Source organism: Tamandua tetradactyla, chromosome 2 (assembly GCF_023851605.1).
Source record: "Tamandua tetradactyla isolate mTamTet1 chromosome 2, mTamTet1.pri, whole genome shotgun sequence".
Taxonomy (NCBI): domain Eukaryota; kingdom Metazoa; phylum Chordata; class Mammalia; order Pilosa; family Myrmecophagidae; genus Tamandua; species Tamandua tetradactyla.
This window is the reverse complement of record NC_135328.1, coordinates 130,944,052-130,967,465: the sequence shown is the minus strand read 5'-3', so window position 1 is coordinate 130,967,465 and position 23,414 is coordinate 130,944,052. Positions and strand designations below refer to the sequence as shown.

Here is a 23,414-nt window from a genome sequence, read left to right as displayed (position 1 = left end):
GGAACTCCTCCCTCCGTCAGCCGTCTGGGCGGCTACTGGGGGCTACCACGGGGGGGCCAGCCCTGCCCCGTGTCTGCTCCCAGAGAGAAGGGAGTAGGGAGAGAAGCGTCCACAGCACAACAAAGTCTTGGGGGCCAGGGGCCAGCCTGAGGCGGCGGGGGGGGCGGGGGCCACGGAAGAGGCCCCGCCCCAAGAACTTTCTCCACTGCTCTAGGAAAAACTTTTATTACAACGTTTTTAAAAGTAGCCGCTGGGCAGGGCCCCAGTCTTTGGGCTCTGACTCCCCCAAATACGGGTCGGACTCCCCAGAGAAGGCGGGGTGCCCCAGAGAGCCCCAATTATCAATATAAAGGCCCCGCTCTCTGGAGATCCAGCGCGGAGTCACAAGTGGGTACTGCTGCATACAGGACGGGATTGTGGGGGGCGCGGCAGAGGCCCCGTCTAGGTTCCCGGGGTCACGCCAGGGGCCGAGATGGTGGGGGGCGCTTAGGGCTACCGAGGGGCAGGGGCCGCTGCCCCCAGTCACCGCTAGATGGCGTTCGTCGACTTGGCGGAGCAAGCCCCGCGCAGCAGCAGGCCAAGCGCGGCTAGGAGGATGGCGGCAAAGAGCAGCAGAAGGACCACCCAGGGGCCGAAGTCCGTGCTCTTGCGCAGCCCGGGTGGGTCGGCGGGGATCAGGTTGGTCAAATTCAGCATGTAGCCGAGCGCCCAGCCCACCGATGTGTCCCCGGCCTGTGGGCGGGGGGCGGGGGCGAGGGGCGTGGCTCAGGTTCCGCGCGCCCCCAGTTCCACGCGTCGGCCCCGCCCCCAAAGGGTCAGGTCCCGCCCCCTCCACGCCCGCCCACCTTCTTCTCGAAGGCCACTTGGCCAAAGGAGCGCTCATCGAAGCCGTAGCCGCGGCTTAGCAGTTGCAGCACGAACATGGCCCCTGCGCAGTAGTCGGCCAGGCGGGCCCCCTCCCCTGACGCCTGGGCCTGGAGCTGGGACGCAGGCAGAGAGTGTGAGGCCGGACCTCTGCTGCCTCCCCCAACATCTGAGATGCACGCCCACCACCTGAGTCCCTCCAAGATCCCACTGAGCCTGTCCCAGAGGCTCTGGTGGACATCTCACGCTCCCAGATCCAAACCCTCTTCTTCACCCCCTACTTACCCGGCACTGGTATAAGACAGTAGCAGAAGCTGGAAACCTGGGAGTGATCTTCAAACTCCCCACTACACCCTGTGCTGTGTCTCTGGAACCCTCCCCTTCCCTGCTGGGCCACCCACAGCGTTCCCCTCCCTCCATCTACTCCATGCTTCCTGCTGCCACAGGGCCTTTGCACTCACTGGTTGCCTGGTCAGCTCTCCCATGCTCTCCAGATCTTGGTTAGGGCCAAGCCTCAGAGAAACTCCCGCCACCCCATGTCCTCTGATACTCTGGTTGTATGGCTCCAGCCTCCTGGCCATAGCCCACTGGGTAGTGTCCCCTCCCTGGCTGCAGTGGGCCCTCCCAGAGGCCCAGGTCCTCAGTGTTTGGACAGCAAATGCGTGGCTGGGGTGGCATGACACCCGGTGGCTAGGCTTTCCTACCCCACCCCTGATAATTGGGGAGCAGGGCCTCACCTCGCCCCACGTTTGGTTGCAGACGGTCACCGTGGCTGCCTCTAGCTGTGGCAGGGTTGCCACGGGCAGCCCCATTGTGGTCCTCAGGAAGTTCACAGTGTAGAAGAAGGCAGAGAAGGCCTGCAGGGCAGGTGCAGTCACCTTGTGACCAGACCCCAGGACACCTGATGCCCATCACCCACCCTCTGGCCCCCTGGGACTCACAATAAAGTTCCCAGTCACAGGGGGCTGGAAGACCCCATCGAAGGAGCAGCGGGAGAAGCGGCAGGAGGAGAAATTGAAGAGGCTTGCCACGAGGTCGTGGCAGAGGCCAGGGTCACTGCTTCCGGACAAGCCAACCCTGACACTTCTGTTGAAGGCTGATTGCTGCTGGGCTGCTGTGCACGGTGAGTCATAAATGTCCTGCAGAAGCACTTGGGTGGAGTAGCCCTTTGGCCAGCAAGGGTGGAAGCCGTGGGTCTGGGGGAAAGACAAGGGTGCAGGTGGCGTCACACACTGCCTGCCACCCCCACCCAGAGCCTCCCTAGAGGACCAGACTGATGAATCTCCCACAAATCCCACTATGGTGACATCACTTCTTGATCAGGAGCATTCTATGGTTCCCTGTCGCCTGCTGTATAAGGACCACCCTTCGGCCAGGAGACAAGACCCTGAGACCCATCTGCCCTGGCTCTCTTTTCTCCCCAGCCAGGAACTCACCTCCAGTCCCAGAGCTGATGCCCAGGTCAGGGTCCCCTGCCACCTGTCCTTCCACCCAGCTTTGATACCAGTTGCCTCCCTTGAGAAGTCCTTCTCTGTGTGACCACTATCCAGGATCTGTTCTGGAGCCCCATCCCCTCTCCGCCCCCACCAGGACGCCACAGCACACGTCTCGGCAGGCTGGGGGTGGGGTGGAGTACCTGGAGTGCACCAGCCAGCATCCTCCGGAGGACCTGGTCACGGCCATAGCAGAGGAAGCTGTGGGTGTAGACACGGTAGTTTTGGCCGTAGAGCTGCAGCTGGATCTCACTGGCTGGGTCCTCAACTGGACTGTCCGTCTCGAAGGTGATCTGTGTGGAGGCGCCTCCCAGGTCCAGGGCCCCTAGCGTCCCCTTCCGTGGCCGAAACCACCGGCCCTCCCAGCCGTACTGCGGAATGTAGGGTTTGGGGTCAGCCAGCAGGTGGGCACCCGCGGCCCGTGGCTCATTGGACAGTAGCCCCTGCCCACCTTGATGAATTTCTCCAGCAGGTAGTTGGCTGTCACCCAGCCAAACACACCCTCGTCCTGGCCTGAGAGGATGCGGGCTCCCCGGAAGTCAAAGGGGTACTGGGCCAGTGTCCGCGTCACAGCCTCAAGCACTTTGGCCGAGGCGTCTGGACTGGTCAGGCTGTAAGACAGGGGACTCTGAGGAGCCATCCACACAGGGCAGCGTGGTCACTCTGTGGGGAGCCCCCCGCACCGCCTGGCAAGGGCCACTCACTTGAGCAGCCGCATGCCCGCCGTGGCGCCCAGGTAGAGGGGCGTCCCTGCATGCTTCTCCGGGGGCACGTCCTCAAGCGCCTGGTCCAGGCATTCCACAAGGCTCTGGCCAGCCCCGGAGGGGTTATCTGCATAGCTGGAGATGCCCCCACCTACAGGGAGGCAGGGACACGAGTGGTGGACGGCCCCTGGGCGGGCCATGAGCCAGCAAGTCTCAGGGCTTGGGCTCCCAAGCCTGGTGGCTCCTTAGTCACATCTCTCCAGCTTAAGCCCTCAAGACGCCCCGTTCAGAGACAAACAGGGCCAGGTGCCACCCAGCGCCTCTGAGGCCACTGCCTGACCAGTGAGCGTGGGCCAGCTGTGGGGCAGCAGGGACACTGTGAGCCTGGCCCAGTTCCCGAGCCTCCCCGCCTGAGGCGCTGCCTCTAGGTGCCCATCGGTGCCTCGGGGCGGGAGGGGGTCTCTGGATGGGCAGGTGGGGCCCACAACCCCTAGCTACTATCTGGGGGCTTCCTCAAGGATGCGAGCTGCCCATAGCCCCCTCCCAGGCCCGGAGGACCCAGCCCCTCCCCAACAGCAAGTTGGGGGCCGTGGACTGCTCACACCCACAGAGGTGAAGGGCTGCCCTCCACCTCAGCTGGGAAGGGGCAGGTGCTGGGGAGACACTCACCACGCACGTCACAGGAGCTGTGCTGGCCCACGATGCCCGTGTCGTTCTCCTTGTCTGCCGGCCACTTGTAGACAAACATGGATGTGTGGGAAGAGCCGGCGTCCAGCACAATGCCATACTAGGGAAGGACCGGGGGTGGGAGAGGCAGTCAGCCTCTGGACAATCCCACCTTGGGGCCAGGGTGGAAGCGTTAGCCTGAAATCCCCATTCTACAGAGGGGTAAACTAGGCTCAGAGGAAGCCAAGAGCCCCCACCCCACACCCACACAGGGGCTTTGGTCTGAGGAAGAACAGGGGAGGGAGGCCAGAGACCCCGCTGGCCCTGGCAGCCAGCACGGACACCTGGTCGTTGGCTTTCCTGGAAAAGGCAAGGCTCAGGGGATGGATGGGTCAGAGGGTCCCAGGACCAGACTTGGACCCTGGCCCCAGCCAGTGCGGGGCACGAGGTCCCCACACTTGCCAGAGGAACCCCCAGCCATGAGTCTGCTCTTCCTTCCTCCCCCTCTCCCCTTATCTGCTTTGTCCTCAGTTCAACCCGGGGAGGTTGAAGCCAGGGCCCCCGGGGAGGAAACCCCTGAGGCTGGGTGTTGGCCTTGACTCATGCTGGGCCCTGTCTGAGACGTGCTTCCCCACCCCCCCCACCCCCCCCCCCCCCCCCCCGCCAAGCCCCCACTGGCCTCCAAGCCAGAGAGAAGAGGTTGATCCTGCAAGGCTGAGAGACCCGCCAGGGGTGGGGTGGGGGTGGCGGTGCTGGCCCCAGCCCTCTGTGCATCTGGGCAGACTCAGCACCCAGCTGGTGAGTGCCACTTTCCAGAAGAGTCCCCAAGGGCCTGGATTCCAACACGGGGAGCAGGGCTGGAGGCCACGCCCTCCGGCACACCAGGGTTCTACTCCAGCGGGGAGCAGGCTGCCGGGTCCTGCTCCCCAGCCAGGAAGCCCACCCCTGGGCCGAGGGGCCAGACCCACTCCATCCTTCCCTGCTGCTAGGAGCCCTGGGCTGAACAAGGCCAGTCCAGGGCAGGCTGAGGGCTTGGGGTGGGGGGGGGGGGGTAATGCGGAGACCAGCCTAGCCCACTTCAGTCCCTCCAGATCAGCTCAGGCTGCGCCTATCAGGCGCCCACCCCAAGGACAGCGCTGGTGCGCTCCACACCACGGGGGTGGCCGGGACGGCTCTCTGGGCCCCGGCCCCTGTCGGTCCCCATCTGGGCTAAACCGGGAGCTGATGAACCCTAACCGCACGCTCGCAGGTTCCGGCGCAGGACGCAGGCTGCCCTCGGGCCCTAGGGGCGCCGCACAGAGCTGGGGCGCAGGGGTCCAGCCGCCGACAGAGGCGCCCCGCTGCTGCATCCGGAGAGCGGGGAGACAGCCCCTCGGCCGCTCCCGTGACAGGCTTCGCGGCGGCGACCGCACCCGGGAAGTTGCCGGGACTTCGGCCTCCAGCGCCTAGTCGCCGGGAAACGCCGCCTCCCGGGAGAGGAGCGCGGGGCCCAGGATTCCATCAGCGGAGCCACCCGGGAGTGGAGCGCGGGTGTAGCCTGGTCCTGCGGGGTGTCGGAGCCGCCCCGCTGGCGCCCCGACTCGCGCCCGCTACCCTCCGGAGACGTGAGCCAAGTACCCGCGTGCCCGGACGCGCACCTTGAGCGCAGGCGGCTCCCGGACGTCGCGGGTGGGGATGCAAAGCAGTAGGAGGCCGGCGAGGCCCGCCGCGGCCAGCAGCAGCGGCAGCAGCAGCGGCGACACCTTCCCGGCCATGGGCGGGCGCGCGGGCGGGCGGTGAGCTGGGAGGCCAGGGCAGAGGGACCATGGGCCCGGGGTAGGCTCCCTGGGTGGAACGGGGGCCGGGCCTGCACCGCCCCCTGGAGCCCCGCCCCCATGAGCCCCGCCCCTTCGGCCTCTTTCTAAGAGCGCAGGTGAAGGACGCGCGGCCCGGCTGAGTCACCCGCGCTGCCCCTCCCAGCGTCTGAGTCGTCGCCCCGCGGCTATCGCTCCCCCTCCTCCCTCCCGCGCTCTCAGTCCCAGAGCCTCACGCCCTCCGTCTTGTTTCCTGTGACCCCGAATTTTGCATGCCAGCATTCACCCTAGAGCCCCCTAGGCCACTGGGGACCCCCACCCTCTTTTTGGCATGGAGGCAGGGGTTAGCCAGGCTGGCCAAGGAGCATATGGGGCAAAGGGCAGGAAAGCAGGTCGTGGGCCGGGTTGTCCACGCGCCCCACTCTTCATCCCCTCACCCCCCAACCCCCGCTGCCGGCCTTGCCCTGCATGGCCCAGAAGCAGAAAGGGCCTTGGCACACCTGGCTCATAGAGCCCCGGCACTGAGGGGACAGCTGAGGACAGGGAGGCAGAGGGGACAGGGATGATCTCACTGAATCCAGAAACAGAAGAGCAGCTGAGCTCTGCAGCCCAAAGAAGCAGGCCCTGATCACACCCCAGCTCATTGCTGCCTCTGCCTGGATGAAGGAGGGGAGTAACTGGCCCGGGGAGGCCAGGGAAGGGAGCAGAAGGAGGCTAATGGAGTGGGCTTCCCCAACCAGGCGTGGGGTGCCTGGTGGGTGCAGAGCCTCTGAATGCTGGCTAGAGGTGGGGTCAGTGCTCATCGGGCCTGGGCCCACTCTGCTCCTCCCCCTGAGAAGTGTGACCCCTCAACTGTGACCCCACACACACCCTGCATGCCAGCCTGGCCACGGACACTAGGCTGGGATCCCCCCTTTCCACTGGCCGAGGGCCACCCCTCCTTCTCCGGGCAGCATGGGAATTCCAGCACCAAGGGCCACGCAGCCACAGGGGGCCGGCAGACCGTCGTCGGGGAGTTAGGGGTGGGGGGTGGGAGCCAAAAAGGGCGATCTTTGATGAGAGCAGGGTGTGCCGGCTGAAAGCAGAAGAGAACAACTGGGCCGGGCTGGCTGCCCAGGATGAAGGGTCTGGTGTCTCAGGCCCAGCAAAGAAGTCTTTCTTCCCGCCGAGGGCCCCGGCGGGAGGGGTGGGAGACCCGGAGGTCGGCGGGGCTTGCTCCAAGCCCGGGCGGACTGGGCCCAGAACAGAGGCTCCGGGTGTGGCCCCCCAGCCCCGGGCTCCGCTTCCCTCTGGCACGGCTCCCGCCCCGCCCCGGTCCTTTCTTCCATCCTAAAAACCCAGAGGAGGGAAGGCGTGCACAGCGAGCCTAAAAAGGAAGGGACAAAGGCGGCCTGGAGTGAGCTGGCCCCGCTCCCACCCCCACCCCGCCCCCCACGTGGCCCCCGATGGCCTGCCCGGGCTCTCTGCCGCTGGGGACTGTCCTTGCAGGCTCATGAGCCCAGGCCTGGGGCAGGGGGAGCCACCAGGCCGGAGAGGCTGGGACACGGAGGGGGAGGCAGAAAAGGGGCAGGACGGCCCTCTCATGGAGCACAGACCTCGGCCCCGGAGGCCCTGGGCTGAGCCGTGAGGCGGGAGGGGGCTGGGACAGGCAGCCTGGGGCCCCGGGACCCTCGGCCTGGGTGGGGCTCCAGATGCATGGTGCTTGGCCGGGCCCTGGCTGCTGGCCCAAGAGCAGGGAGAGGCCAGTCGGGGGAGGGATTCTTGGAGCACGTCGGGCGCCTCCGTAGCAGGCTCACCGAGTCTACTGAGGCCGGGGCTGCCCCTGCCTTAGTCTCCCCAATGGAATACACAATGCCCTGGGGTGGAAACGCATTAATCCGAAAAGGCCTACCACCCTTGCCCCCCTGTTTTCATGTACTCGGTCAGTCACTCAACAAACACTGGCCCAGCATAGGGGCGGGGTGGGGGTGGGGCGGCTGTGAGCGCCCTGTGAGGTCTGCGGTCCTTCGGAAGAGCGCACGGGGCACATTTGCACTGTTGGTGACTAATGATGCTGGAAACGCACATGTGCACTAATGATGCTGGAAACACACAAAGCCTAGTCTCAGCCCATCAGACAGCCTGCTGGAGGCCCCCCTAGCTGTCCAGACCCCCAGGCTACCGCTCGGCCCTCACTTGCTTTCTCTTATGGTTTTACCACCTGTGGCTGCATCTCTAAATCATATAGTTTTGTTTTTCCCGGTTTTCCATTTTATGGAGCAACATTGTTCTAGGCCTTGCTTCTTCCGGCACAGGGTATTTCCAGACCCACGGGCGTGGCCTTAGCAGTGGAGGCGGCCCCCCTCCGTACAAGCCCATTCTTCCCTCCACGCCCGCTACCCTTACGCACCTCTGTCACTGGGGTCACTCCCGTGCACACCTGCGCTTGCACGCAGGGCCCTGGGGGTCTGCCTAGGAGTGGAATCGCTGGTCTGAAGCTTCACTAGCACCTGCCAGGTTGTTTTCCACGTGAGAGTGCCTGCTTGCGCTCTGGTCCGTGGGCCGAGGACTGGCGGTCCCTCGCCCTGGCCTGCATTTGGGTGTGACTTTGATCTCGGAGGGCCAGAGTGTATGTCTTTGAGATTGAAATTGTATTTCTCCCATTACTAAAGAGTTTGAGCATCTTCTCATACAGTGAGGGGTGACCTCTCCCAGGCAGTGTCTGCTTGAGTCTTTAGTCCAGTCATTGTGTGTGGATTCTTCATCTTCATACATTCTGGTATGAATTGTCTTTCCCTATTTTGTTTTCTAAATGTTGCATCCTGCTGTGTGCAGGCCATTGCCCTAGCTGGAAGCAGGATGTGAGGAAAGGTTCCAGGTCATGTCCCCGAGGCAGACCCGCTGTCCCACCCCCACCCCCCACCCCCGCACCGCAGGCTGTCCGGGTCCCTTCCGCTCCCAAAGGGCTCTACTCGGGTGCTCTGGGCAGCAGCGGCCACTCGCACCCTCCCGCCCCCACCCCCACTCCCAGTGCGTTGACGGCGCCTGAACCCCCGGGGAGGAGACCCCTCTCGCCCCGCCTCTCCTCGGGGCTCTGGCCATTTCCTGCCCTTTGCTCTTCCAAGGAAATTTCCGAACCAGCTCGTCAGGTTCCTGGGAAAGCCCCTGCAGGCTTTGACTGGAATTACACTGAATCTCTACACTGATTGGGGAACATTTGCATCCTTACACTATCGAGTCTCTTAACAAAATACATTGATGCTAGCTATTGAGTCTCTTACCTTCCACTTACTTCGACTTTCTTTGAGGGCTTTCAAAAAATTTCTGATGATGTTTCTCTTACAGGTATTGAGCATTTTTCTTGTTAGATTTACTCCATGGTAACATTTTTACTCTTTTAAATTGCTTTTCTAAAGATTTTTTGCTGAAATGTGAAGGGTTTTATATATATATATATAATTATTATTATTATATATATATTTTGCTTGGGCAGGCACAGGGAATCGAACACGGGTCTCTGGCGTGGCAGGCGAGAATTCTGACACTGAGCCACCGTCTCACCACCCTGTAACATATTTTTATGTATTAAATTTGTAATCACCACTTTTTAAAACTCTTAATAATTCTAACACATTATCAGTAAATTTTTAAATAAAATTGACTATGGCTACATTACTATTTAATCCCAGGTCACAGGATAGAATGCTTTCAACATTTGACAATTGAAACTACTATTTGCTGAAGGTTTTATTGCAGATTCCTAGTTTCAGAAATCGTTTTAAAAAAATAGCATGAATTGACAATTTTCTGTACCTTTTGAAATAGTCATATTGTCTTTCTGTTAATGTGATGAACTACAGTAAATTATAAAATATTTAAAAATCCCCAGGGATAACCCTAAGTTTATCATTTTGCATTGTCTTATTTTATACAGAGGTGGAATAAAAGTCACTACTATTTTTCCTTTCCTATTTTTCCTTTCTTGTAATGTCCTCATTGGTTTTTCTTATTGACTAATCAATTAATTTCAATTGTAGCAAAATGTACATAGCATAAAAATCATTTTAACCATTTTAAGTGGACAGCTGTTTGATATAAAGTACATTTAAACTACTGTGTAACTCTCACTACTATTTCCAGACCGTTTCCATCATTCCAAACCAAAATTCCTATATATTTAGCAATAACTCCCCATTCTCTAAATCCCTCCTCTCCTGGAAACCACTATTCTGCTTTCTGTGTCTATGAATTTGCTTATTCTAGGTACTTCATAGGAGGGAAATACACAATTTGTCCTGTAGTATCTGCCTCCTTTCGCATAACCTCATGTCTTCAAGGTACATCCAAGTTGTCACATGTACCAGCACTGCCCGTGTTATGGCTGAAAACTATTCCATAGTATATATGGAGTGCATTTTCCTTATCAGTTCATCTACGAATGGGCCCTTAGGTGGCTTCCTCCTTTTGGCGATTGTGAATTATGCTGTGATGAGCACTGCTGTGCAGATATCTGCCCAAGTCCCTGTTTTCAATTGTTGTGGGTGTATATCCAGGAGTGGGTTTGCTGGTACCTTTGGTAATTCTGTTTCACTTTCGGAAGACCCAACCAACTGCTTTCCACAGTGGCTGCACCATTTCACCTCCCCAACCAATAATGTACAAGGGTCCTATTGCTCTATAAACTTGCCGATGTTTGTTGTTTCCATTTTTTTAATAACAGCCATCCTGGAAGGACTTTTGAAAGTACTTATTCTTGTAGCTTGTGATTCTCTAATGGCTGAGGATGTTGAGCCTGTTTTCATATACTTATCATCCATTTGAATATCTTCTCTGGAGATATGCCTATTTAAACCCTTGACGTATTTTTAAAAATATTTTATTGTAAAAACTTAACATACAAAAAATTAAAAAATAAAAAGCAACATACAAACATTCTTGACATACAAACATTCCATACATGGTGTACAATCAGTGGCTCACAATATCATCACATAGTTGTGTATTCATCACCATGATCGTTTTTTTAACATTTGCATCACTCCAGCTAAAGATATAAAAAAAGAAAAAAGAAAAAACTGGTACGTACCATACCCCTTACCCCTCCCTCTCATTGCCCACTAGTATTTCGATCTACCCAATTTATTTTAATCTCTGTTCCCCCTATTATATATATATTTTTCTGTATTTTTTACTCGTCTGTCCAAACCCTAGATAAAAGGAGCATCAGACACAAGCTTTTCACAATCACACAGTCACATCGTAACTGTTATGTTTTCATACAATCATCTTCAAGAAAGAAGGCTCCTGGAACACACTCAACAGTTTCAAGTACTTCCCTTTAGCCTCTCCAACGCACCAAAAACTAAAAAGGATATCTATATAGTGCATGAAAATAACCTCCAGGATAACCCCTTGACTCTGTTTGGAATCTCTCAGCCACTGACACTTCATTTTATCTCATTTCTCTCTTCCCCTTTTGGTCAAGAAGGCCTTCTCAATCCGTTGATGGCAGGTTCCAGCTCATTCCGGGATTTCTGTCCCATGTTGCCAGGGAGCTCCTTGACATATTTTTTAATTGGGTTGTTTGTCCTTATGTCATTGAGTTTCAGGAGTTCTTTATATATTCTGGGTATTAAACCTTATCAGCTATATGATCTTAAACCAATAACAACCTAGTTTGATTAAGGCCAATCTAGTTTCAGGGGCCTACAAACTCTCTACTTCATGTCTGTCCCTCCCCCTTTATATTGTTTGCAGCTCAGATTACATCTTTGTACAAGATATGTCCACCTATGGAGACTTAAAGACATTAGACATATGACTTATTTTATGCATTTGCCTAATAAGTCATATGGGGGGAGGGAAGGAGTTACAAAACAAAAGTACAATAATTCAAGGTTTTATATTTACCTAAGCCGTTACCTTTACCCCTGTCCTTTAATTTACTTGTGGCTTTGCGTTACTGTCTGGTGACTTTTTATTTCAACTTGAAGGAGTCCCTTTGCATTTCTTGTAAGGCAGGTCTTCTGGTAATGACCTTTCAGCTTTTGTTTACCTGCAAATGTTTTAATTTCTCTTTCATTTAAAAAAAATTTTCTGTTTTAAAAATTTTAATGAGGCATAACTATAAACAGTAAAATGCATAATTTGAACAAATATATACACTCCTGTGGCTTACAAGAAGACATGCATTTTTCTAAACTTTTTTTTAATTGTTTGATATAATATGTATACAAAGCAAAGAAAGAAAAAAACAGTAGTTTTCAAAGCACTCTTCAACAAGTAGTTACAGGACAGATCCCAGAGTTTGTCGTGGGCTACTATACCATCCTCTCAGATTTTTCCTTCTAACTGCACCAGAAGATAGAATATAGAAGGATTAAATATTTTTTTATCATCACAGTCGACTTTTTCCCGTTCTTTTTTTTGTGAAAAAATATATGTGAAAAATCACATATGTTCAAAAAGGCAATAAATTTCAAAGCTCAGCACCACAATTAGTTGTAGAACATATTTAAGAGTTTGACATGGGTTACAATTCCACAATTCTAGGTTTTTCCTTCTATCTGCTCCAAGATACTGGAGACTAAAAGAGATAACAATTTAATGATTCAGCGTTCATATCAATTTCTTAATCCTATCTACTCTGTATAACTCCACCATCACCTTTGATCTTTCTATCCCACTCTTTAGGGGTATTTGGGCTATGGCCATTCTAACTTTTTTGTGTTGGAAGGGGCTGTCACTAATATGGGGTAGGAACTAGCTGATGTTCTGGAGAGGCTCCCTTTCATGTTTAAAACTTGAGTGACTGATTGATTGATTTTGGCTTAAACAATAGGTATTTATTAGCTCACTTTTTAAAATAAAAAAACATTTAAAATATTTTATTTGATAGAGCATTTTTTTTAATAGTCCACAGTACATTAATTACATATGCTGGTTTGAATCTGTTGTGTATTCCAGAAAAGTCATGATCTTTCATCCTCATTTAATCTTGCTGGATGGGATTTTTTTTTATTGCTTCCATGGAGATGTGACCCACCCATTCAGGGTGGGGTTGCTTACTGAGCCCTTTAAGTGAGAACCATTCTGGAAAAAGCTTCAGAGCCACCAGAACCCACACAGCCTGAGACCCCTGGGGAAGCCATTTGAAGAAGCCAGGACCGAAAGCTAGCAGACGTCACCATGTGCCTTCCCAGCTGACACAGATATCTAGAAGCCAAAGACCCCAGCAGACACCAGCCAGGTGTCTTCCCAGCTGGCAGACCTGTTCTGGATGGCATCAGCCTTTCTTGAGTAAAGGTAATTCTTTGTTGGTGCCTTAATCCGGACATTTTCACAGCCTTAGAACTGTCTCCTCACAATTAATAAATTCCCCTTTTAAAATCTGTTCCATTTTTGAAATATTGCATTCCAGCAGCTTAACAAACTAAAATGGTGTATTTTTTCACCCTATTTTTTTAGCACCTTGCATGAATGTGGTATTTGTTATAATTCATGAAATGACATTATTATACTTGTGCTGTTAACTACAGTCCACTGTTTACAACAAGGTTTACTATGTGATACTGTTCTAAGTGTTATCTTATAAGTTTTATTCTGGTTACGTATACATACGACCTAAACTTTCCCCTTTTAATCCCATTCCCATATATAATTCGGTGCTGTTAGTTGCACTCACAGTAATAGGTTCCATCACCACCCTCTGTTCTAGTTTGCTAGCTGTCGGAATGCAATATACCAGAAACGGAATGGCTTTTAAAAAGGGGAATTTAATAAGTTGTAAGTTTACAGTTCTAAGGCTGAGAAAATGTCCCAATTAAAACAAGTCTATAGAAATGTCCAATCAAAGGCATCCAGGGAAAGATACCTTGGTTCAAGAAGGCCGATGAAGTTCAGGCTCTCTCTCTCAAGTGAGATGGCACATGGCGAACACAGTCAGGGCTTCTCTCTTGGCTGGAAGGGCACATGGCGAATACGGTGTCATCTGCTAGCTTTGTCTCCTGGCTTCCTGTTTCATGAAGCTCCCCGGGAGGTGTTTTCCTTCTTCATCTCCAAAGGTCACTGGCTGGTGGACTCTCTGCTTCGTGGTGCTGCAGCATTCTCTGCTCTCTCTGAGTCTCTCTGAATCTCCTTTTGTAGGACTTCAGAAACTAATCAAGACCCACTCAGATGGGTGGAGACATGTCATCCCCTAATCCAGTTTAACAACCGTTCTTAACTAAATCTCATCAACCAGGGAGATAATCCCATCTCAGTCCCAAATACACAGCATTGAATAGAGACTATTCTACCTTTAAGAAATGGGATTTATATTAAAACATGACTTTTCTTAGGGGGCATACTTCCTTTCAAACCAGCACACCCTCCATATCCACAATTTTACAAATCAATTAAATAGAGATTCTGGACAAATTAATCATAATGAAGCATATCTCCCCATTCTCTCTACCCAACCCAGCTTCTGGTAACCAGTATTCTAGATTCTAACTCAATGACTTTGCTAATTCAAATTAATGCATATCGGTAAGATGATCCAATATTTGTCCTATTGCATCTGGCTTATTTCACTCAGCATAATGTCTCCAAGTTTCATCTGTGTTGTCACAGCACTTCATACCTTTTTACAGCTGAATAATATTCCATTATGTGTATAGACCACTGTTTTTTTTTTTTTTGTATACTGTATGGCAGCGATCACATTTCAATCTTTTTCCCTGTGAGTATCCCATTATTGCAACACCATTTGTTGAATTTCTGTTTGGTTGGTTTTGTTTGCTTGCTTGTTTGTTTGTTTTTTGGGGAAATGCGTGGGTCAGGAATTGACCCAGGTGTCCCACATGGCAGGCTAGAATTCTACCACTGAACTACCCATGCAGCCCCCAGACCATGCTTTGTTTACCCATTTGACTAGCTAGTAAAGGCATTGCCAGGTCACATGATAATTCTACACTTAGCTTTCTGAGGGATTATCAAACTGTCTTCCATGGCAGCTACACCATGTTACATGCCCAGCAGCAATGTAGAGTGTTCCTTTCTCCACATCCTCACCAAGACTCATAGTTTTTCTGTTTTTTAATAAAAGCCATTCAGGTGAGTGTGAGGTGATATCTCACTATGGTTTTGATCTGCATTTCCCTAATAGCTAGTGAGGTCGAGTTACTTTTCACGTGCTTTTTAGCCATTTATATGTTCTCTTTGGAGGGTATATAAATATAAATTTAATGTGAAATTAATACATTTATATAATATTACATTAATAAATTTTATATTTATGTAGATATAAATTTTTCCTAGAACATCTCAATTCAGTTTGTGGAAAGGACAGTGTGGAGCTTAGTCTTCTAGCACAGGCAAGGTTAGTGAAGGCGCTCCCCACACAGTGACACTTAGAACACTTGGGTGCTTGACCAACTTCAGGCAGAAGAGAAATGCAGAGCTCCAGCAAAATGATACCAACCCCCCATGCATGAGCCCCATTCATTGTCAGTGCTTTATTCCTTTCTGCTCAGTCCTGGGTCCAACAGAGGCTGCCTTAGCATCGCATACACAAAAGTAGCCCCTTCGCCTCCCAACTCTGTTAGCTGCCCCGATGAAGACAGTCAGGGATACAGGGCTTGTGTCAAATCTGGCAATTTGAAATTGTTCTCTTGAATACTTCAAGAAGGTTTCACTCTCCCTCCTACGTGGGACCTGATTCCCAGGGTTATAAATTTTCCTGGCAACGTGGGACCTGACTCCTGGGGATGAGCCAGGACTCAGCATCAAGGGATTGAGAAAGACTTCTTGACGAAAAGGGAGAAGAGAGAAATGAGACAAAATAAAGGTTCAGTGGCTGAGAGATTTCAAAGAGTTGGGGGGGTATCCAGGAGGTTATCCTTATGCATTATATAGATGTCCCTTTTTAGTTTATGGTGCATTGGAGTGGCTGGAGGGAAATATCTGAAATTGTTGATGAGCTGGGTTCCAGTAGCCTTGATTCTTGAAGATGATGGTATAACTACATAGCTTTTACTATGTGGCCATGTGATTGTGAAAACCTTGTGTCTGATGCTTCTTTTACCCAGGGTATGGACGGATGAGTAAAAAAAAATAATAAACATAAAAAATAAATAACAGGGGGAGATAAAGGGTAAAAATTGGGGAGATTGAAATACTGTGGGTCAATGAGCGAGAGGGGTAAGAAGTATGGGATGTATGAGTTTTTTTTTAATTTATGTTTCTGGAGTGATGCAAATGTTCTAAAAATGATCGTGGTGATGAATACACAACTATGTGATGATGTTGTGAGCCACTGATTGCATAATATGGTTGGACGGTATGTATGTGGATATTTCTCAATTAAAATACTTTTACAATTAAAAAAAAGTCTCACTGGTGCTAGAAACTTCGACTCTTTAAATGTAGAATTTGTTTCATCAAACTGCATCTTCTTTGTTACACTCACAAGAACGGCATTGTAGAAACACTATATTTAATTAAGCAACTCGCTCTAATTTTTTATTGGGAGTTTTATCATCACTGATGGGCTCTTTTGTTTTGTCCTCTTGTTCTTTTTCACAATCTTAAAATGCCACCTTTCTGTGCTGTTTATTTTTCATTTCCAGTTTTCCTGGCTCTAAATTATCAGTTATATTTTTCAGTGTTGACTTCTTGGATTCATCGCAAGGCTACACAATCCTCAGTATTTTCCCTTGAGCTCTGCCAGAATGGCTTTTTCGTGGACTGTTTTCAACAGGACTTGTGATCGGTTTAAGACCTCCAAGACAGATGCAATATTTAACAAGCTTTTCAACATCTGGAGTTTGTTTATCGGGGTCACTCATTGTGGCCAATATTTCTTCTTTTGGATCTCCCCCATTAATCAGGTTCAGAAATTCATGTTTACTTTTTCAGTAAATAGCCTCTGCTCAACGTCTTCTGCTGTGGTAGACCAGAAAGACGCAACTGGCTTTTCACTTTGTTCTTCAGGCTTGAGCTTGGTAAGCACAGAGCTAGGAGGCCCTTTCAGCACCCCTCCTTTGCCAGCTTTCCTCTCAGTCAGATGTTTTATTCTCTCATCTGCAGTTTCTTTGGGCTGAGCTGATCTGTTACATATCAAAGGGGGCTTTGCTATGGTATGTCTTCTCTGATCAGTGGTTTTTGACTTTTCTATGCTTCCTGATAATGTCTCATTTCTTTTTGTGTCCTGAGAAGAACTGACTTTGACCCTAGATCAGTCGGTTTTTAACTGCAGTCGCCCTTTGCCAGGAGCCCTTCCTGGATTGTAACACTAGCGGACTTTCTAACGATCCCTGTTTCATCCTGAGCATTGTGGTGAATTCTAACAGGAGGTTGCACAAGTTATCTGTTGTGAGATGGAGTGCTCACAAATTAGTGGTAGTTCTGTCTGAGGACTTATCACTTCTCACTATTACACTGCTGGTGTTTCTAGGCTGAGACTGTGGCTTTAGAGGCTGTGCCAGTGTGAAAATATTATGCATCCCAGAAAAGCCATGTTTAATCCTGATCCAATCTGGTGGGAGCAGCCCTTTCTTTTAATCCTGATTCAATGCTCTAAATTGGAAAACTTTCATTAGATTATCTCCATGGAGATGTGGCACACCCAATTGTGGGTATTAACTTTTTCAAATTATTTTTTTAATTTAAAAAAAATATATAACACCAAACAAATGCAAACATTCTTAACTTTTGATCATTCCATTCTACATATATAATCAGTAATTCACGATATCATCATATAGTTGCATATCATCATCATGATCATTTCTTGGAACATTTGCATCTATTCAGAAAAAGAAATGAAAAGAAAACAGAAAAAAATTCATACATACTATACCCCTTACCCTTCACTTCCATTTATCACTAGCATTTCAATTTAAATTTATTTTAACATTTGTTCCCCCTATTATTTATTTTTATTCCATATGTTCTACTCTTCTGTTGATATAGTAGATAAAAGGAGCATCAGACACAAGGTTTTCACATTCACAGAGTCACATTGTGAAAGCTACATCATTGTTCAATCATCATCAAGAAACATGGCTACTAGAACACAGCTCTGCATTTTCAGGCAGTTCCCTCCAGCCTCTCCATTACATCTCGAATAACAAGGTGATATCTGCTTAATGTGTAAGAATAACCTCCAGGATAACCTCTCAACTCTGTTTGGAATCTCTCAGCCATTGACACTTTATTTTGTCTCTTTTCACTCTTCCCCCTTTTGGTCAAAAAGGTTTTCTCAATCCCTTGATGCTGAGTCTCAGCTCATTCTAGGGGTTTTCTCAATCTGTGGGTATTAACTTTTGATTAGATGGAGATGTGGCTCCACCCATTCCAGGTGGGTCTTGAATAGTTTACCAGAATCCTTTAAAAGGAAACATGTGGGAGAGAGACAGATAAGACAGAAGCCTCAGAACTGACAGAGAGAGCAGGTGTAGACCCTTGGTGGACAGTTGCTTCAGAGAACGGAGGCATGGATGTTTGGAGATGCTTGGAGCCTAGCAGCCATTGCCATGAGATATTAAGCAAACCAGTGCCTGGAGAGAGCCAAGGGAAGCCAAGAAATGAAAGCCCCAGAGAAGCCAAGTGAGGAATCCCCACAGGAACAGAGGCTGAAAGGTAACGGAGCCCAGAAACAAGGAACCAGCAGATGCCAGCCACACGCCTTCCCAGCTGACAGAGGGTTCCTGACTCATTGCCCTTTCTTGAGCGAAGGTGACCTCTCGTTGGTGCCTTAGTTTGGAAAATTGTATAGGCTTACACTGTTAACTTGTAAATTATTAAATTCCCCCTTTGAAAAGCTGTTCCAGTTCTGGTATATTGCAATCCAGCAGCTTGCAATCTAACACAGAAAGTAGCTGAAAGTTTCTTGGGTGTTGCAAAACGCACATCTTGACTTGTAGGGGTTTTCTATATGAACTAATCTCAGACTGAACAATTTGGCCATAATAAAATCCAGGCATAGATGTCTTGGGCATATTAGCATCTTGCTTCGGGTTTTTCTGTGGTAATTTTTTTTCAACTTCTTTTTTTTTTTTTTTTTTTTTTTTTAGAGAGAGGGAGGAAGGGAAGGAAAGACAGAGAAGGAAGGAAGGATGGAAGGAAGGGAAACATCTTCTTATTTTTTATTATATTTTGTTTGTTTGTTTGTTTTTTACATGGGCTGGGGCCGGGAATCGAACCGGGGTCCTCCGGCATGGCAGGCAAGCACTCTTGCCCGCTGAGCCACCGCGGCCCGCCCTCAACTTCTTTTTTATGAAGTGAAATCCCCGGCGAAATGTCCTATGTTGATATTGGGAGTCTTCTTTAATGGGTAACAACTGAAGAGTTTGATTATTATCATCAAAATTATGTGTATCAACTGCCATAGTTGAATTGATTAATACATTAAAAGGTTTTATTGGAACATAGTTTTTTTTCCACCTTAAATTATTTTTGTTTTCTGTAGGTCTATTGACATTTTCTCTTTTTTTGGCTTTTTTTTAATTGTGAAAAATAACATATATACAAAAAAGCAATACATTTCAAAGCACACCCCAACAAGTAGTTATCGAACAGATTTCAGAGTTTGGTATGGGTTACAGTTCCACAATTTTAGGTTTTTCCTTCTAGCTGCTCCAAGGCACTGAAGACTGAAAGAAATATCAATATGATTCAGCAGTCACACTCATTTGTTAAATGTTAAATTCTTTATATAACTCCACGTTCTCCTTTGATCCTTCTCCCAATCTGTAGAGTATTTGGGCAATGCCCATTCTAATTTTTCACGTTGGAAAGGGCTGTTGATAGTTACAGGATAGGGAGATGGAGCTAGTTGATGTTCTGGAGAGGCTGGCCCCTCTGGGCTTCAGGACTTACGTGGCCTAGGAACCATTTGGGGATTGTGGGTTCCTGAAAAGCATTCATAGTTATTGGTATTTTCTTTATCAGCCATGTTTATTTTAAGTTTCATAGCTTTTGTCCCTTCGTGGATGTGGTGTTCAGATGTCGTCATCCTCTGGTCTGTAGTGAATAATATCTGGTCTTCCTGTTCGCATATAAAAAGTGTTTTCTTTCTAATAGATGATCCTAGAGTTTTTGTCTTCCTTGCTTTCGGAATGTGGCCGAGCCTCTGACTGGGTGACAGCTGCAGGTCACGGCATGACCGGGAGTCAGGCCTGGACACTCGGGCTCCCGCTTGTCCACCTACTGGATGTGCCTATGGTTTTACTTTTAATTAGCTTTGTGTTAAGGCTTTCCTTTGATGCTTGGTCCAACTTATTCCAGATCTTTAGAGCAGCCTGTGTTTAGCTGCTGAGATTTTCTCAGCTCTTCCTTATCTGATTCTTGCCCTACTTTTGTAGATTAATTTTCTTTTCCTTCAATTCAACATTTGTGAAGTCTTTTCCCAGTCTCTATCATCCTCCAAAGTTCAAAGCAAATGAGAGTCATCCTTTTATTCTCTGATTCTGAGGGACGACTACTCCAAGGGATGTCTTACATATTCATGTTGATGATGTCACTTCTCCTTCATTTTTTTTTTACTTTTTTTTGTATAATATAACATATATTCAAAATAAAGAAAGCAAAAAGCAATAATTTTCAAAGCACTCCTCAACAAGTAGTCACAGAACAGATCGCAGAGTTTGTCATGAGCTACCACACCATCCTCTCAGATTCTTCCTTCTAGCTGCTCCAGAATATAGGAGGCTAGAGGGCTTAAATACTTTTTCATCACCAAAATTGACTTTTTTTCCTTCTTTTTTGTGAACAATAATATATATACAAAAAAGCTATAAATTTCCAAGCACAGCACCACAATTAGTTATAGAACAGATTTCAGAGTTTGGTATGGGTTACAAATTCACAATTTCAGGTTTTTACTTCTAGTTGCTCTAAGATATTGGAGATTAAAAGAAATATCAATTTAATGATTTAGCAATCATATTCATTTGTTAAACCTACTTTCTCTGTATAACTTCACCATCACCTTTGGTCTTTCTATCCCTCTCTTTAAGGGTACTTTCTCCTTCTTTTTTTTTTGCCATGAGCAGGCACTGGGAAACTAACCCAGGTCTCCAGTATGGCAGATGGAATTCTGCCACTGAACCACCATCGCATCACCTTCTCCTTCATTTTTTTTGCATATGTTTTTTTTTTCTTTTTGGTATGGGCAGACACCAGGAAGTGAACCCTCTCCTTCATTTTTGAAAGATAATTTTTCCAGATATGGAATTTGTAGTTGACAGTTTTTTTCATTTAAGAACTTTAGATATGCCATCCCACGGTCTTCTGGCCGCCATGGTCTCTGATGAGAAATCTGCTGTTAGTCCTGTTGGGGATTCCTTGTATTGACAGGTTGCTTCTCTCTTGCTACTTTCAAAACCCTCTCTTGGGATTTTGATGGTTTGGTATAATGTGCCTCAGCACAGAGCTCTTAAAGCCTACCCTGCCTGGAGTTCATTGCACTTCCTGGGCGTGTATATTCATATCTTTCATCAGGTTGGGGAAGTTATCCACTATTATTTCTTCAAATACCTTTCCTGCCTCATTCTCTCTCTCTTGTCCTTCTTGGGATAACTTATGCATATGTTGGAATGTCTGATGGTGTCCCCCAGCTCCCTCAGGCTCTACTCAATTGTCTTTGTTTTTTCCATCTGCTCCCTGCACTGGATAATTTCAATAGTCTTGTTTTCAAGTTTGCTGATTCTTTCTTCTGCCTGTTCAAATCTGTAGTTGAATCTGTCTAATAAGTTTTTCAGCTCAGTTACTGAACTTTGCAGCTCCAAAATTTCTGTTTGGTTCATTTTTTTTTAATTGATAAAACTTCATGCACATATATTACATACATGGTATACAATCATTGGCTTACAATATCATCACATAGTTGTGTATTCATTACCATGATCATTTTTAGAATATTTGCATCACTCCAGAAAAAGAAATAAAAAGAAAAACTCATAGATACCATAATCTTGCCCCTCCTTTTCATTGACCACTAGTGTTTCGATCTACCCAATTTATTTTACCCTTTGTCCCCCCTATTATGTATTTATTTATATCCATTTTTTTTATCCACCCATCCATACCTTGGATACAAGCAGCACCAGAGACAAGGTTTTCACAATCACACAGTCACATTGTAAACATTATGCCTTTATACAATCATCTTCAAGAATCTGGGCTACTGGAACACAGTTCAAGAGTTTCAGTACTTCCCTCTAGCCACTCCAATACACCATAAGCTAAAACAAGATTTCTATATAATGCATAAGAAAAACCTCCAGGATAACCTCTCAATTTTTTTTGAAATCTCTCAGCCACTGAAACTTTTTTTTGTCTCATTTCTCTTTTCCCCTTTATTATCAAGAAGTCTTTCTCAATCCCTTGATACCACGTCCTGGCTCATCCTGGGATTTGTGCCCCATGTTGTCAGGGTGATTTACATCCCTGGGAGTCATGTCCCACGTAGCGGGGGAGGGCAGTGAGTTCACCTGCTGTGTTGGCTTAGAGAGAGAGAGAGAGGCCACATCTGAACAACAAAAGAGGTTCTCTGGAGGTGATTCTTAGGCCTAATTTTAAGTGGGGTTAGCCTATGCTTTGAAGGAATAAGTTTCATAGAGATGAACCCCAAGATCAAGGGACTCAGCCTATTGGTTTGGTTGTCCCAAATCACTGCTTGTGAGAATACCAATAATTCTCCTTTCCCCTATTACCTCCTTCTCCCCATTCCCCCAAGGGGACTTCGCAAATACTTCTTTATTCACTGTCCAAATCACTCTGGGATGTATCTGGGCGTCACACTAACCTGGACAAACCAACAAAATCTCATGCCCTATTCAAGATTCCATGTACTTACAGCGTTCAACTAAACTGACCATACAAGTTAAATTAGGAAATGCACTATCCAAAATAAAAATTTTACACCAAATAAATATCTCTCCCTTTAGTCTCACACAAAAGTTGAAGTTTTAAAATATAGACAGTATCATCCGTTACCCAGTCTTCTGATAAATGTTTCATTCACTTTTATAATTTCCATCTCTTTATAGTATTCAGACATTTCCCTAACTTCATTTATTTATTGTATATGGATTCCTTTAGGTCACTGAACATATTTAAGAGAGTTATTTATAGTCTTTGAACAGTAATTCCAATTTGTCAGCTTTCTCAGAGATGGTTTCTGGCAAATTCTTTTTTTTCTCCTGTGCATGGGCTATACTTTCCTGCTTCTTTGTGTGTTTTGTTATTTTTTCTGAGAACTGAACGTTCCAAATATTATGTTGTTATAACTCCGGAAATCTAGTTCTCCTACTCCTCTGGGATTTATGCTGTTGTTGAAGGCTGGAACTGTCTATTTGTGACTTTTCCAAACTACTTTTGTTCCCAAAGAGGGAATGGGAAAAGAGATATGCAAAGCAGGTACTGCCTCTTTAAGACTCCTCTGCCGCTTCTGCCTGAAGACATTTTTAGCCACACATATACCCCACCACCACCCCCCTGCCAGCCTCTGGCAGCCGCTAATCTATTTTCTATCTCTACGATTATGTTATTTCACAAGTGTTACATAAATGGAATCATGTATAATGTAACCTTTTGATATTCGCTTTTACCACTAGCATTATTTCTTTGAGGTTTGTTCTAGTTTGGTAGCTGCCAGATTGCAATATATCAGAAACAGAATGGCTTCTAAAAAGGGGGATTTAATAAGTTGCTAGTTTATAGTTCTAAGGCCAAGAAAGTGTTCCAGTTAAAGCAAGGCTATAAAAACGTCCAAACCAAGGCACCAAGAAGAGCTTGCCTTCACTCAAGAAAGGCCGATGGGCTCAACATTTCTCTCTCAACCGGGAAGGCACGTGGTGAACATGGTGGCATCTGCTAGCTTTCTCTCCCGGCTTCCTGTTTCATGAACCTCCTGTGGGGGTGTTCTT

At 48.2% G+C, this 23,414-nt stretch overlaps 1 protein-coding gene and 1 pseudogene across 1 annotated transcript; both read right to left on the bottom strand.

The window, feature by feature from the left end:
• Positions 1 to 209: 209 nt before the first annotated feature.
• Positions 210 to 5,502, bottom strand: ENTPD2 (ectonucleoside triphosphate diphosphohydrolase 2). The gene is made up of 9 exons (XM_077148963.1): positions 5,365 to 5,502; positions 3,731 to 3,848; positions 3,062 to 3,212; positions 2,809 to 2,968; positions 2,501 to 2,728; positions 1,806 to 2,060; positions 1,602 to 1,721; positions 846 to 980; positions 210 to 732 (listed from the first exon to the last, which is right to left on the bottom strand). Exons 1-9 carry the CDS (start codon positions 5,479 to 5,481, stop codon positions 529 to 531), a joined length of 1,488 nt encoding a protein of 495 aa, XP_077005078.1. The 5' UTR covers positions 5,482 to 5,502; the 3' UTR covers positions 210 to 528.
• Positions 5,503 to 16,183: 10,681 nt separating this feature from the next.
• LOC143657382 (cytoskeleton-associated protein 2 pseudogene) lies at positions 16,184 to 16,985 on the bottom strand (annotated as a pseudogene).
• Positions 16,986 to 23,414: the final 6,429 nt, after the last annotated feature.